Source organism: Fistularia commersonii, chromosome 8, assembly GCF_037954325.1.
Source record: "Fistularia commersonii isolate RoL2024-O1a breed Wild chromosome 8, RoL_Fcom_v1.0, whole genome shotgun sequence".
Taxonomy (NCBI): domain Eukaryota; kingdom Metazoa; phylum Chordata; class Actinopteri; order Syngnathiformes; family Fistulariidae; genus Fistularia; species Fistularia commersonii.
Genome location: NC_141291.1, coordinates 2580551 through 2593686, shown reverse-complemented (window position 1 = coordinate 2593686; position 13136 = coordinate 2580551). Strand labels below are relative to the sequence as shown.

General features: G+C 41.5%; 1 protein-coding gene across 2 annotated transcripts in view; it reads right to left on the bottom strand.

Annotated features, from left to right (window-relative positions):
* Positions 1-13136, bottom strand: part of LOC147231589 (uncharacterized) — an 83869-nt gene that overhangs the window by 26948 nt on the left and 43785 nt on the right. For both annotated transcript variants that reach the window (XM_086150472.1, XM_086150473.1), the window contains exons 5-9: positions 12234-12365; positions 5629-5703; positions 3109-3201; positions 990-1140; positions 164-192 (exon numbers count right to left, since the gene is read on the bottom strand). In XM_086150472.1, the coding sequence (XP_086006598.1) occupies positions 164-192; positions 990-1140; positions 3109-3201; positions 5629-5703; positions 12234-12365 (480 nt within the window). The remainder of the gene's footprint in view (positions 1-163; positions 193-989; positions 1141-3108; positions 3202-5628; positions 5704-12233; positions 12366-13136) is intronic.

The window sequence follows — 13136 nt, the reverse complement described above, 5'->3', positions numbered from 1 at the left end:
AGTATAGTGAGTACTCATGTCCAGTATAGTGAGTACTCATGTCCAGTACTCTGAGTATGATGATGAGATGTACTTCAATGATCCCTTGATTGAGAAATTGTTAAATGCATCAAATAGAGTGAAATTTCCTGGATCCAAAATATGAAACCAACAATATACTCACAGTAGTTTCTACTTTAGAGGATGTTGTTTCTGTAACAAAAGGGGAAAAGGCGAGTTTGTTAACTGAAGTATAAAGTTATTTTTCATTAAAATGAGTGTCAGGGATTCTGTGGGCGCCGAGAGCAGCTGAAGCTCATGAGTGACATCTGCTGGTGGATTTGGTGAACTGCAATACTACTTTACCCAACACACACTCCAATGGAAATTATATATTATATATTTATAGATTGATAGATATAGACACACACACACACACACACACACACACACACACACACACACATATATATATATATATATATATTTAAATATTTGAGTCCATAGAAATGTGTGTGTGTGTCAGATGACATAAAACATGTTCAAGAAGAAAATCTGTGCAGTACCTTAACACACACACACACACACACACACACACACACACACACACACACACAAACACACGCACACACACATGCACACAAACAGGCACATGTTCTGAAATGTTTTCCCTAAAAGTGCTACAATGTTCTGTGTGTAGGCAATAGAATATATGGATAATTTTTTTTTTTTTTTTTTAATATTTTTTTTTTATAAATGTCTGTGTGTGTGTGTGCAATATTATTATTATCTATTATCTTTATTATTCTATTATATTATTATTAATAATAATAATTACTATATTACTATTATTATCCTACTATTATTTATTATTGGCATGTTTTACTTGAAACTCTAGCACAACAATTTCCTTTGTGATAAATAAAGTTGTTCTTATTCTTATTCTTATTCTTATTCTTATTCTTATTCTTATTCTTATAAACTATAACTGTACACACACAAGTATCTACCTGTGGCTGTTGTTGTCTCCATCCTCTGTCCTGAAGATTCAGCTACATCCACATTTGCATCTTCATCATCATAATCTTCTCCATACCCCATGGACACGGTGGTCGGCGGCTCCTGGATCGGCATGCTGGTGGTGGTGGTGGTGGTGGGCTCCTGAAACACACCCAACACATCCATGGATGGATGGATGGATGGATAGAAAGATAGATAGATGGATCAATGAATGATAAAATGAATATCTTTTTTCTTGGAAGCTTACAATCTGGCACACACAAGCATACGAGTTCCGCCCCCCTTTTTGGCACTGACTCTGCTGCATGGACAGGAGACAGTGGAGTTCATCCAGAACGGAAGCCATTCGGATTCGGCCTCTCGGCTCTTCACAGATGGCGTGATTGACCTCCGGCGGGCTACAGCTAATCCAAATGTTTAATTATCCCAGTGTTGTACCCTACAGGTTGCCAAAGAGGTACCGCTCCAGGTGAGGGTACAGGTACCTGGGCGGCCCCCAAGTGAGGCCAGAGTGATCAGGCCAGTGGTTGATGGCGAGGAGGGAACTGAGCCTGAAGGCAAAGATCTCCGAGCACCAATGAGTACTGATTGAGTCCAGGTACTGCACATTTCGAGGTTTTGTCCCCAAACTGTGGACTCCTTCTGTGACCTGAAAGGTTCTTCACATCCCACCCGCCGTCCAAACCTCGCGGAAAACCCGGCTTCAGCAAGATTTTGACAGATCCGGTGGAAAAAAAAACCAAAATGATTTAATTTGAGCAACAATGCGAAGGACCCGTGGGTGATGGAACAGCATCCTCCGCCCCGACGGTTGCTAAATAGAGCCGTCTAATTATCGGAGAATGGAAACGTCGCTGTTTCCGTCTCTCCGCAGACCCGGCCATTGAGGGGAGTGACGGCAGATCGGGTGCAAAAGGGAAAACTGATCTTGACTGATTGCTTCACTCCATAATTACTGAATTTTCTGATAGCAGAATTTCCTTTTCAGACCGTGTCGTTTTCTCATCTTGACCGTTTCGCGCTAATCATGCAGCCAAGCGGTATTTCCGAGGTGATCTGGCGTCTTTTAAAACTCTTCGAACCCTACACTCGCAAGACGCAAGGCTGCTGGTCGTCCCCAGTGCCTCAAAGAAGCAGAACGGGGGCCGAAGTCACCGACTACTCTTCTGTGGAAACATCTTCCAACTTCTATCCTGGAGGGTGGACGCCTTCTCTTTGCTAAGAAATAAGCTAAAAAGCTCCTTTTTTTTTTGAGAATGTGTATAGTTAGCGCTAGGCTAGCCCCTTGTTCGCCCCTGCCATAGGCTTACTCCGCTGAGAGGTTTCCAATCATGCACTTAATCATCAGGTATTGGATCTCCAAGGGGCGTCTTTCCTGCTTTCAAAGTCCTTGGAACCTATTCAGGCTGTGATTGGACGGGAGTTCACCCTGGACCAATCACAGGGCCACATACAGACACATGGAACCAATCACCTTGCATGTCTTCGGCCTGTAGGAGGAACCAGGAGGAACCCAACGCTATTTACGCTGTCTATTTTATCCTTGTTGGTCTCGACCCATTCACATCCTGCTTATTTTTGTTGATTTATTTTAATTTTGTCATCGCTATGGTCACTCTGTGTTGTTACCATTTAGTTTTTGTTGATAATTTCAATATTTTCACCCTGGTTTTCACCCTTAATGTCTATTGTTGTTGTTATTCTCTCTGATGTCTATTTATTTGTGGATGTCTTTTGCTGTTTTTGAATTTTCTATTGTATTCATATGGATCTATCTTATCTTAAATAATTTTCCACACACTTAAAAATCAATTAAACAGGTTTTTGCTCGAGGACGTCCCGTCCACAGAAACCACTTTGTTTCCTTTGCAGGAAGAGAAAGTAGAAATGTAAACTTCTGCTGGCACACACACACACACACACACACACACACACACACACACTCATTCCAGGACAGGGTTCTTTTGAAAATGTGAATAATTCATGTTTTATACCAATTCAATGTTTTGTCTGCCCGTGCAAAGCTCCGCTCTATTTCAACACCTCCCCTGTGAAATCAGTGTGTGTGTGTGTGTGTGTGTGTGTGTGTGTGTGTGTGTGTGCACACACCATGGTGTATTCTCTCTCCTCCACAACCTTCTTCACTTCATCTTTCCCCTCCATGTCTTCGTAGGCGTCGTCGCCGCTTCCGAACCCCGAAGCCTGTAAAGAAAATCGTGGGGGAAAAAAAAAGTCAGGCATGAGAATAACGAGATGGGACAGAACGTCGATAAATAGATAGAAATTTAAATTATATCAGAACTCAGAGCTGATGAAGGCGCGGGATTGGAGGAGAAGGAAAAAAAACAAACAATTTCAAACATTTCTTTTCTCCAATAGGGCAATATATTCAAATGTATCAAAATAAAGTCTGATGGTATGCAGGATGAATAATTATATGAAAAATGATTAAAATATGACTAAATATGTGTAAATATGACTATAAATAAAAATATGTATGGAAAAATCTTCTTGTTTCAGCAACTGATATATAATAACATAATATAATTTCTAACATAATATATTCTATATTCTAAATTATTTCTATCATAATATAATTTTACTTCAAGAAGAAAGAAAAGAAGAAATTCAAGTCCAGTTGCTGCAACAAGAAGATTTTTCCATGAATATTTTTATTCATATTCATATTTGGACTTGAATTTCTTCTTTTTGCACTTAAATTTAAATTATATTATATTTGAAATAAATTAGAATGTAGACAATATTATATTAGAAGTTAGATTTAAATTAATTATTAAAAATATTCAATATATATAATACAATATAATATATAGTATAATATAATATAATATAATTTCTAATATAATATATTCTATATTCTAAATTATTTCTAACATAATATAATTTTACTTCAAGTGCAAAAAGAAGAAATTCAAGTCCAGTTGCTGCAACAAGAAGATTTTTCCATTATTATTTTTATTCATATTCATATTTGGACTTGAATTTCTTCTTTTTGCACTTAAATTTAAATTATATTATATTTGAAATAAATTAGAATATGAACTTTATTATATTACAAATTACATTTGAATAAATTACTTCAAAAGAAATAAAAATAGGGGTGGCGTGGCGCAGGAGGTGGAGAAATCTTCTTTGGAATTGAACATTCTATTCCAGTGTGTCGAAGCCCAAACTGCTCCCCCGACGCCGACGGCAGCCAACACCTCATGGTTCATCCATGATGGGATAAACGCAGAGAACAAATTGCCCCTCGACGGATTAATAAAGTATAAATTATTATTATTAAGACGTGTCAGTCCTCCTCCAAGAGGCTTCTTCAGAGAGGCGCAGTTGATGAACCCTACAGAGTAGCTTATTTTAACGGGTTATGTTTTAAATCTCAGCTTTCTTTCCCGACCATGAGGCAGAAGACCTGCGTGCCTCACTTAGTGGCTCTTGCTAGCTGGTTTATGATCGCTCAGCACAAGAAACTAGTAAAACACATAAAGTTGTTGTCCAATTTACACTGTACATTGGAAGTGTAGTTCATATAGCAGATGAGTTTAAACATTTTAATAGCAACATACAGAGAGAGCAATACGGTCTCAGTGCAGAGCATGCTGGCAGCCAGCCGTCATTGTGCAATCTACGCTGAGGCTTGAAAGTCCCCAGCCTCACCTCTCACTATTTGAACAGTAAATGTAAAAATCCAGACATTTTCAGTGCGAAACAATCTAAAACGGGTGAAGTTTTACCTATGAGCGCAAATCGCTGATAAATATAACCAATTTTTACGATTGGCAAGTGAGGCACAGTTTCTCCTGCCTCACCTGACTATTATATGATACTGTACAGAAAGAACAAGAGTGGTAACATTTCATTAATTCATTCGTTCGTTTGTTCGTTCGTTCGTTCGTTCGTTCGTTCGTTCGTTCGTTCGTTAATTTGTTCATTCATTTATTCATTCATTCATTTGTTCATTCGTTCATTCATTCTGCCTATCCTGGGGAACAACATTCACTCATTCATTTACACATCATTTTGAGACATGCAATCATTCACTGTCTCATTCACTTGTATGTTAGACATACAGACGTTCACCCTGTCATTCACACGTCTAGAGAATTTGGGGTCCCCTATGAACCTCCTGCACATTTAGGGGGGGAGGGGAACCCGGAGGAACCCCAAAATAGACACGAAGAGAACATGAAGACTCCACACAGGAAGTGGAGCGTCCAATCAGGGAGCTTCTTGCTTGGAGGTAGAAGCTACAACCGCTTGTTTACATTTCATTCAATCTGCAAATCTTCCTGTATATCCAGAATTTGACATTGATATTCAAGCAGCGCGCCAGCGTCTGCATCAGATACGGGCTCGGAAGCCTCACGTGGTCCTCAGACCTGCTCTCTAGAAGATCGGTGGAGATGACAGAGGGGCTCTGAGGAGATCAGGACTCAAGGAAACTTCCCCAAACATCAGGACACGGAGTTGGAATAGTTCACAATTCAAGCAGTAGAGGGAGCAATAGCTTCAGGTTTGGTCTGAACACACCAACACACACACATATACACACACACACATACACTCCCACACACACTTAGGCTTATCTATGATGTCATAAACACTCACATATGGGTCGTCCTCCTCACACTGGTCAGCCGGGGCCGAGGTATCCATCTTCAGCAGCAGCTGCTGGATGGCGCCCTGGAGAAGCAGAGGAAAGAGTGTGTGAGTGTGAGTGTGAATGTGTGTGTGTGTGTGTGTTTCACACTGCACGGTCATTTAGTTCATTCTCAATCATTACATTTCATTAAAAGCGTGCAGAGATTTTTTTTTTTCCCACGCAGCAGCAGCAGCAGAAAAACACATCTGACCTTCACACACCGGCTACAAACACCCGGCGCTGGATCATAATCTGACGTTCATATTTTTTGTGAGACGACAAAACTCTGAATTTTAAAAAAAAAAAAAAAAAAAAAAAAAAGCGCCACGGTGAACCTCCGATGAACCGGCGCGTCACCCGAGGCCGCCGGAGAAGACCAGCGCCGCAGACGTTGATGGATGGGTGGGCCGACCGCGCTGACTATCATCACACAAGCAGCTGTTTGCATTCCCCGATAAAGGAGTATTCTGTGTTTCGGACGGTTATCAAAGGGAGGTTGTGTACGCGGTTGTGCAGAAAAAACTTGCCAAAGGCAAAGTCAGCCAAGTTTATCGTGCCGCGGGGGCCGGATGACACGTGTTTTTAATGAAATGAAGCAAAGAATCATGAGATGCAAATGCGGTTAGCGAGTGAGAAAAGGGAAGGGAGGGATGAGTCAGTTTGGGAGGAACGACGAAACCGCAGTTTATATTTGAAATTGCGAGTTCCCTACTTTACAATGTGGGTGAAACACGCAGGAAGTTTTTAAAATGGGGATTTTTGGGCCGCAGGTGGTTGTTGGGTCGGTGTTTTGCAAACACGCGACGCTCAGAAAGCTCGCAAAGGAGAGGAGACGGCGGGAGATCGGACGGGTTCGAGGACGAGTCGGTACAATTTGTTGATATGAGATTGGACAAACTACATTACAGAAGAAACAAACACCCACGGTTAAAGTCATAATTTGCATTTTTCTGAGCTGAGAGTGAGGTGTTTTGTTTATATTGTACAATGAAACAAACAAAAATTGAAAAAAATCATGCTTGATTTAAATGGTGTGGCGTCCTTGGATATGGGTTACAGACCACTGGGCTGTAATAATAATAATAATAATAATAATAATAATAATGTATTCATGTATATTGGTAAATAACAGAAGATTTTGTTTTAGATTATACTTTATACTTTAACACAGTTGATTTATTTTATTTATTTTTGACTTGTTTTTTTAACTTGTCTCTGTCTTGTCTTTGTATGTTTTGCTGCTTCTGCTAAACAATTTCCCAAGCATTTCATTATCTCAATAATAATAATAATAATAATAATAATAATAATAATAATAATGTATTCCTTTGAATTGGTAAATAAGGAGACACCTTTTTTATTTTTTAGATTATATGTTGCACTTTTACACATTTATTTTATCATATTTCTGTATTTTTTACTAGCATTTTTAGCTTGTCACTTCCTTGTCATTGTATGTTTTGCTGCTGCTGCTAAACAATTTCCCAAGTATTTCATCATCTCAAAAATAAGAATAATAATAATAATAATAATAACAATAATAATGATAATTTATTCCTTTATATTGGTAAATAAGGAGGGATCTTTTTTTATTTTTTAGATTATACATTACACTTTTACACAATTATTTTACCATATTTCTTTATTTTTTTACTAGCATTTTTAGCTTGTCACTGCTGCTGCTGCGGCTGCGAAACAATTTCCCAAGCATGGGATCATCAAGTATCTCATCATCTCATCATCTCAATAATAAAATTAATATTAATATGTAAATAATATTAATATTAATATATGAATAATGTTAATATTGGTATATATAATATTACTATCAATTTATATATGATGTTAATTATAATATTAATTGCAATAATAATCACAATCTGAAAATATCACAATGATCGCATATCCAAATAATAATCAAAATAATAATAATCCTCCCTTTCGGCTGCTCCTTTCCTTTCCATCTGCATCCATCTAACTGGCAGCCATTTACCTGCTTGCATCCAAACCTCTCCTCTGCATCCTCTCACACCAACTAACTTCATATCCCATAATAAAACAACAACTCATGCTAAATACTACTAATAGAAATGTTCTATTAGCAGTATTTAGCATGAGTTGTAATGATAATGATAATGATGATAACTACACAATATTAATACTGATATGAATATGAATTATAAAAGATATCATCAGTGATGATCTTCAACATCATAATCCAAATAGTAGATGTGTTTAAAAAGCAGTTTTCATCGTACAAGAAGAAGTAACACCATCGAACCGCTGCTAAACTGAGAGCTACGATCTCAACTCGTAGCGCTTTCACACCTCGCAGTTTCAAAACGCTTCACACTGGATTCACCCGCTCACACACACACCGCCGCCGCCGCCGCCGCCATGGGGAGCGTCTGTGGAGGCTCAGTGTGTCCAATTTTACCGCCAACCTCCCGTTTAGGAAGGACGGCAACCTTCCAACACGCACAGGCAGAAACCATCTTTTCAGCACGCCGGGATGGAGTGTGTGACCGGAGACGCGTGTGTGAGGAGATGTTTATTTGAGTGTGAGAAGCTACCGCTAGCGCTGCCGCTGCGTAGCTGTTATTCCTCTCCGCGGGCCGAGATAGAGGATCGCTAGCGGAGCTGCCAGCTCAAACATCGAACAGCTGGAAACCCGGCGCTCACAACTGGTCCTCTTTCTCAGGAGCGGGGGAGTTGGAAAATAAAGTGCAGGGGGGGAAAAAGAGAAAGATTGTCCTCAGATGGAGGAACTTCAGCTCCTGGGAGTTCCAGACCTCTGGCGGTGATGTTTGACACGAGGCAGCGCCGAAGCCTGTGTGCTAAAACGTTCCCTCAAAAGTATCTGAAGGGAAATGTGTGTATTTGCAAATCCAGTGGGATGCAGGCCGGTCTGGTGGATATTTTAAAACCCATTTCATCACCGGTTAAAGGGAATTAAAATGTCTTTTGGGTGAAAGCGCATATGGAGAGTAGAAGCACGACAATTGTAGGGTCTCTAGGGCGACATTGAAACAATTTTTTTTAACTTAAAATGCTTCGTCCTTCCGCAGCTGATCGCTATCTAGGTCTTCCTTCCGCGTGCCAAAATTGTAAAAGTCGTCTTCCTCTGTGAGCGGCCTAAGAATTTCACGTGAATTTCACGTGAATTTCATTGCGACGAGGCTAAATGTTTTTAGCGATGTAAAGCTCGTTAGCCCCTCGAAAAAATCCATAAATTAGCCGCATTGTTGTTTAAGCTGCAGTGTTCAAAGCGTGTGAGAAAAGTAGCTTATAGTCCAGAAATGATGGTGTACAGGATGATTAAAGAAACATGACATGCTAACATTTTTGTTCAAAGTCGAAACCGCTCTCTCGTTTGTTGACCTAAAAGTCCGATGTCGATGCAAAGTCACCACATTTGCTGCTTCCAAGAATAACAGTTCAAAGAACTGAGGAAGTAGCCTCCTCCCCGGGGGGAACCTCTGAATTTTGCATCCCCATGAGCAGTAAGGGACCATGGCAGGGTAGGTGTGATGATAGCGTCTGTGACGTTCTCCTCGACCTATGAAAAAGCCATCGAAGAAGAAAAAGAAGAAGACAACATGGAGGTGGAAGCTGCCGCACGGTCATGGAATAATAACTGGGACTATAAGATGGTTGAAGTGTTTTTATCTTCTCCCTGCATTGCTTCGCCGTGAGAAGAACCCTGTTAGCCATAAGCTAACGTTGCACTTATTTTGGCAAAAATGTTGATGCATAATTTCCTCTGCGAGCCCCGGAAAGCCCTCTGTGGCACGGCAGGCCAGAAGACTATGTACTTTTGTTAAAAGAACGCCCTGTGGTCTTGCAAGAAGCATCTGCTGATGGGCGTGGCTTATGAGTGATACCAATCACATGAGTTCCTATGGAAAGAGACCCTGCCTCAGATTAGGAGCTAAAATGTTTCTAGGAAATAAGGTTCATGCCCCCTGATTCCTCTTCTGTCCACATGAATGGAAAAATGACCCACACACCCAAAAAATATGACCTGCCATAAAAAAGCTATATGAACTGCAAAAAGGGGCAAAACATGTATGACTTTACATTTCAGACATGCCTGCTGCGAGCTTGGACCTCTTCATTGCTCCATTTCTCACTACTTCCGCCCATTTTGATGCAAGAAAACATCTGACCAGCTACCACGGCAAGTTTCAAAAACAGCAATGTGAAGTCCCCAAGAAGTATCTGGCCATGACCGTTGCTAATGACTTCCACTGAACACCTACATAACATGAGTTCCTATGGAAGGGAGTAGAAGCTACAATGGCTCCAGCAACTGAGGTCCACGGTCCCTGGTTCCTATGACAGAGTTCCTGAAAATGTTCTAGGAACGATTAAACGTTCCTACGGCGCAAAAGAGGCAGTTGTCACTGTTGTCGTGACGCAGAGTTGCTGAGCCCGACGGGGGCCCCCTTCTATTCGAGCAGCCGCCGAGATGCCGAAGAGACGGCAGATCAGAAGGGCCGGCGGAGAAAACGAGCGCTCCCCCTTCGACGTGGACACATAAAACGTCAAAGTCCGTTTAAAAAAAAAAAGAATGGAACAACACGCTTGATAGATTGTGCCGGCAACATGAAGGACTCCCCTTGGAGAACAAGACATCCTGAACATGTGCTCCCACCGCCTGGCTCATCGGGATTTCTTTGAAACTTTCTTCAGAGTTTTCCAATAAAATCTTAATGGAGGGAGAAAAAAAAAGCAATGGGAACATGGTGGCGTGTTGAAAGTGAGACATCTTGTACTTTCTTGCCTTGCATTAATGTGACCTTTGATGAATATAAATGGAGCAAAGTCACAATGTGACTTCAAAACACAAGCATTGAAAGGTTTCATTGGGCACGCTGGGTTTTTTATTGAACGCGCATGAAATGTTCCTGTTTTTATTCCATCCAGATAGCGGTGGGGACGAATCATATGGGAAACATCTAAACATTTTGTGCGGTTATTAGAATTTTTCCCTTTTTACGAGAGCAATGGATTTGATTTATCAGACCTCTTGTCCATAATCTCCAACCTCAGCATCCGTCTACCCAGGTCTTCACCATCCCTCCATCTCATGGTGACTTTATCTCCAGAATATCTAACATGTTCTGCCCTTCTGATGGACTCATTCCTGATCCTCTCCATCCTCCTCGTTCCCAAAGAGAAACCTCTTTCTCTTCATCTCGCCCTCTAAAGCTCTTCCTCCCGTCTTCTCCTGAAGTGTCCAGACAAAACTGCTGCCGTCGCTTCCGCCTTCTACACCTTTACTTTCATTGAGATAGTCTTTTATCACCTCTGACACTTTTTTTTCACCTCTTCCAGCTTGCCTGCACATGTTCCTCCGACTCTTCTCTAGCCTCTCCATTGCATTGTTGACTTCTTTATGTCCACTGTCTGCAGCTGGTTCTCCTTGAGCTGGTCTCAAAGCCCAGATAACTGTGAAGGGTCATGTCAGGAGCATCGTCCAATGTAAAACCGAACTACAAAAAAAACCAAAATACGGCTTCCATTGTTCGCCCGCGATGCATTGCTTACTCTAAAGGTCTGGCGAGGGTTCTAGCAGCTGCACCACTATTAAGTCTTCCACTGAACTCCATTCAATCAATCACACTTTGTCATTTATAAGGTCTCGCGGGACAAGCTGACGCTTTTAAGTGCATCGACCCGTTTATCCGGCTCCCTCGATGAATGCAAGAATGCTACACAGCAAGCAGGTCTGAAATGTAAAGTCATACATGTTTTGCCCCTTTTTGCTGTTCATATAGCTTTAGCTTTAGAGGAATTTGGTCATTTTTTCATGCATGTGGAGAGCAGAGGAACCAGGGCGCGTGAACCTCAGTTCCTAGAATCATTTTAGCCCCTAATCCGAGGCAGGGTCTCTTCGTGGTTCCTTGGGAACTCATGTGATGTATTGTGATTGGGATAAACTCATAAGACACGTCCATCAGAAGATGCTTCTTGCAGATCACAGGGCATCATTTTGTAAAAGTATGTAGTCTTCTAGCCTGCTGTGCCACAGAAGGGTTTCCAGAGCTCGCAAAGGAACATTAACATTTTCTCCAGTATAAGCGCGGAGTTAGCTAACACCTAACGGGGTTCTTCACATGGCGAAGCAGTGCAGGGGGAACATAAAAACACATCTGATAGTTCATGGTTATTATTCTGTGAATGCTGGGGCAGCTTCCACCTCCATGGCGTCCATGGGTTCCAACCATGGTCGCTCACTGCTCACAGGACTAGAACGTTCCCCCGGAGGAGGCTACTTCCTGGAACAAAACTTCAGCTTCTGTTCTGTCCGAAAGCGGCTCGTGTTGTGCGCAACAAGAGGTGGACACGGTGGAGAGTGTCACGGTCGTTAAGACGCTACAAGAACCGAATGAAAGAACGTACATCAGTTGTGGTGCCGATCACGTTTCTCATTTTCAGATCAATCGAATCATTTCACTCCGAGCTTCGACTGTCAAATTCCCTCGATTTTCTGCAGACGGGCATACAAGTTACGATACGCACGGTGGCACGCGTGGCACGCGTGGCAAGTTAGTCTTGTACTTACGTTAAATGCTATGAGGCCTGAGGAGGCGGCGCTCCCCACAAAGATCCCTGACATGTTCTCAATGACGATAGGCTTGGGGCTTCTCTTGAAGGCGACGTGGTGGAACTCCTCACAGTCCATGTAGAGGCGCACCTGTGTCCAGGGACCAGAAGCACGGGTGAATTTCGGTCTCGCAGGAAACCATTACAACACTCACATCAAATATATGAAATATAAACACAATCCTCCAGCAGCTGAGGTGAAACTATACATTTGACCAGACTCCAAACAGAATTGAAACAGGGACCTTCTTGCTTTAAGGCGGTAGTGCTGACCTCGTCGATTCATGGAAACACAACGTTTCAATGAAGAGTGTGTTAATCCATTTATCAACATCGACGGCGAATATAAATGCTGTTGTTTTTTTGTTTCAAGACTGTTGTTTGGATGTTCAAGTTGTGACATTGACTGTACAAACATTGACGCTAGTTTAGTAAACGCAGGAAGTTACTGCCCAGATTTATTTGTGTACCTTTTCATGTCCATTTCAACTGTAGTTTTGCACAGCATGACTTATCATCTGTACATTTCTTCTTGAAAACGATGTCCATATGTTCCTGTCTATGGTGCATTTCATGTACATGTCCATCTGTATGTTCATAGTACCTTCTTCTTGTCCTTTGGGCTTTTCCCTTCAGGGAAGACACCACAGTGAACCAACCTGTTCTCTCATACCAACTACCTTCGTATCTTCTCTCACTACATCAGTCAACCTCCTCTTTGGTCTTCCAATTCCAGTATCCGTCTACCAATATATTTACTCTCCCTCCTTTGTACATGACCCAACCATCTCAGTCTGGCTTCTCCCTGAACATCTACCATGTGCCGTCCCTCTGATAGACTCATTCCTGATCCTATCCGTCC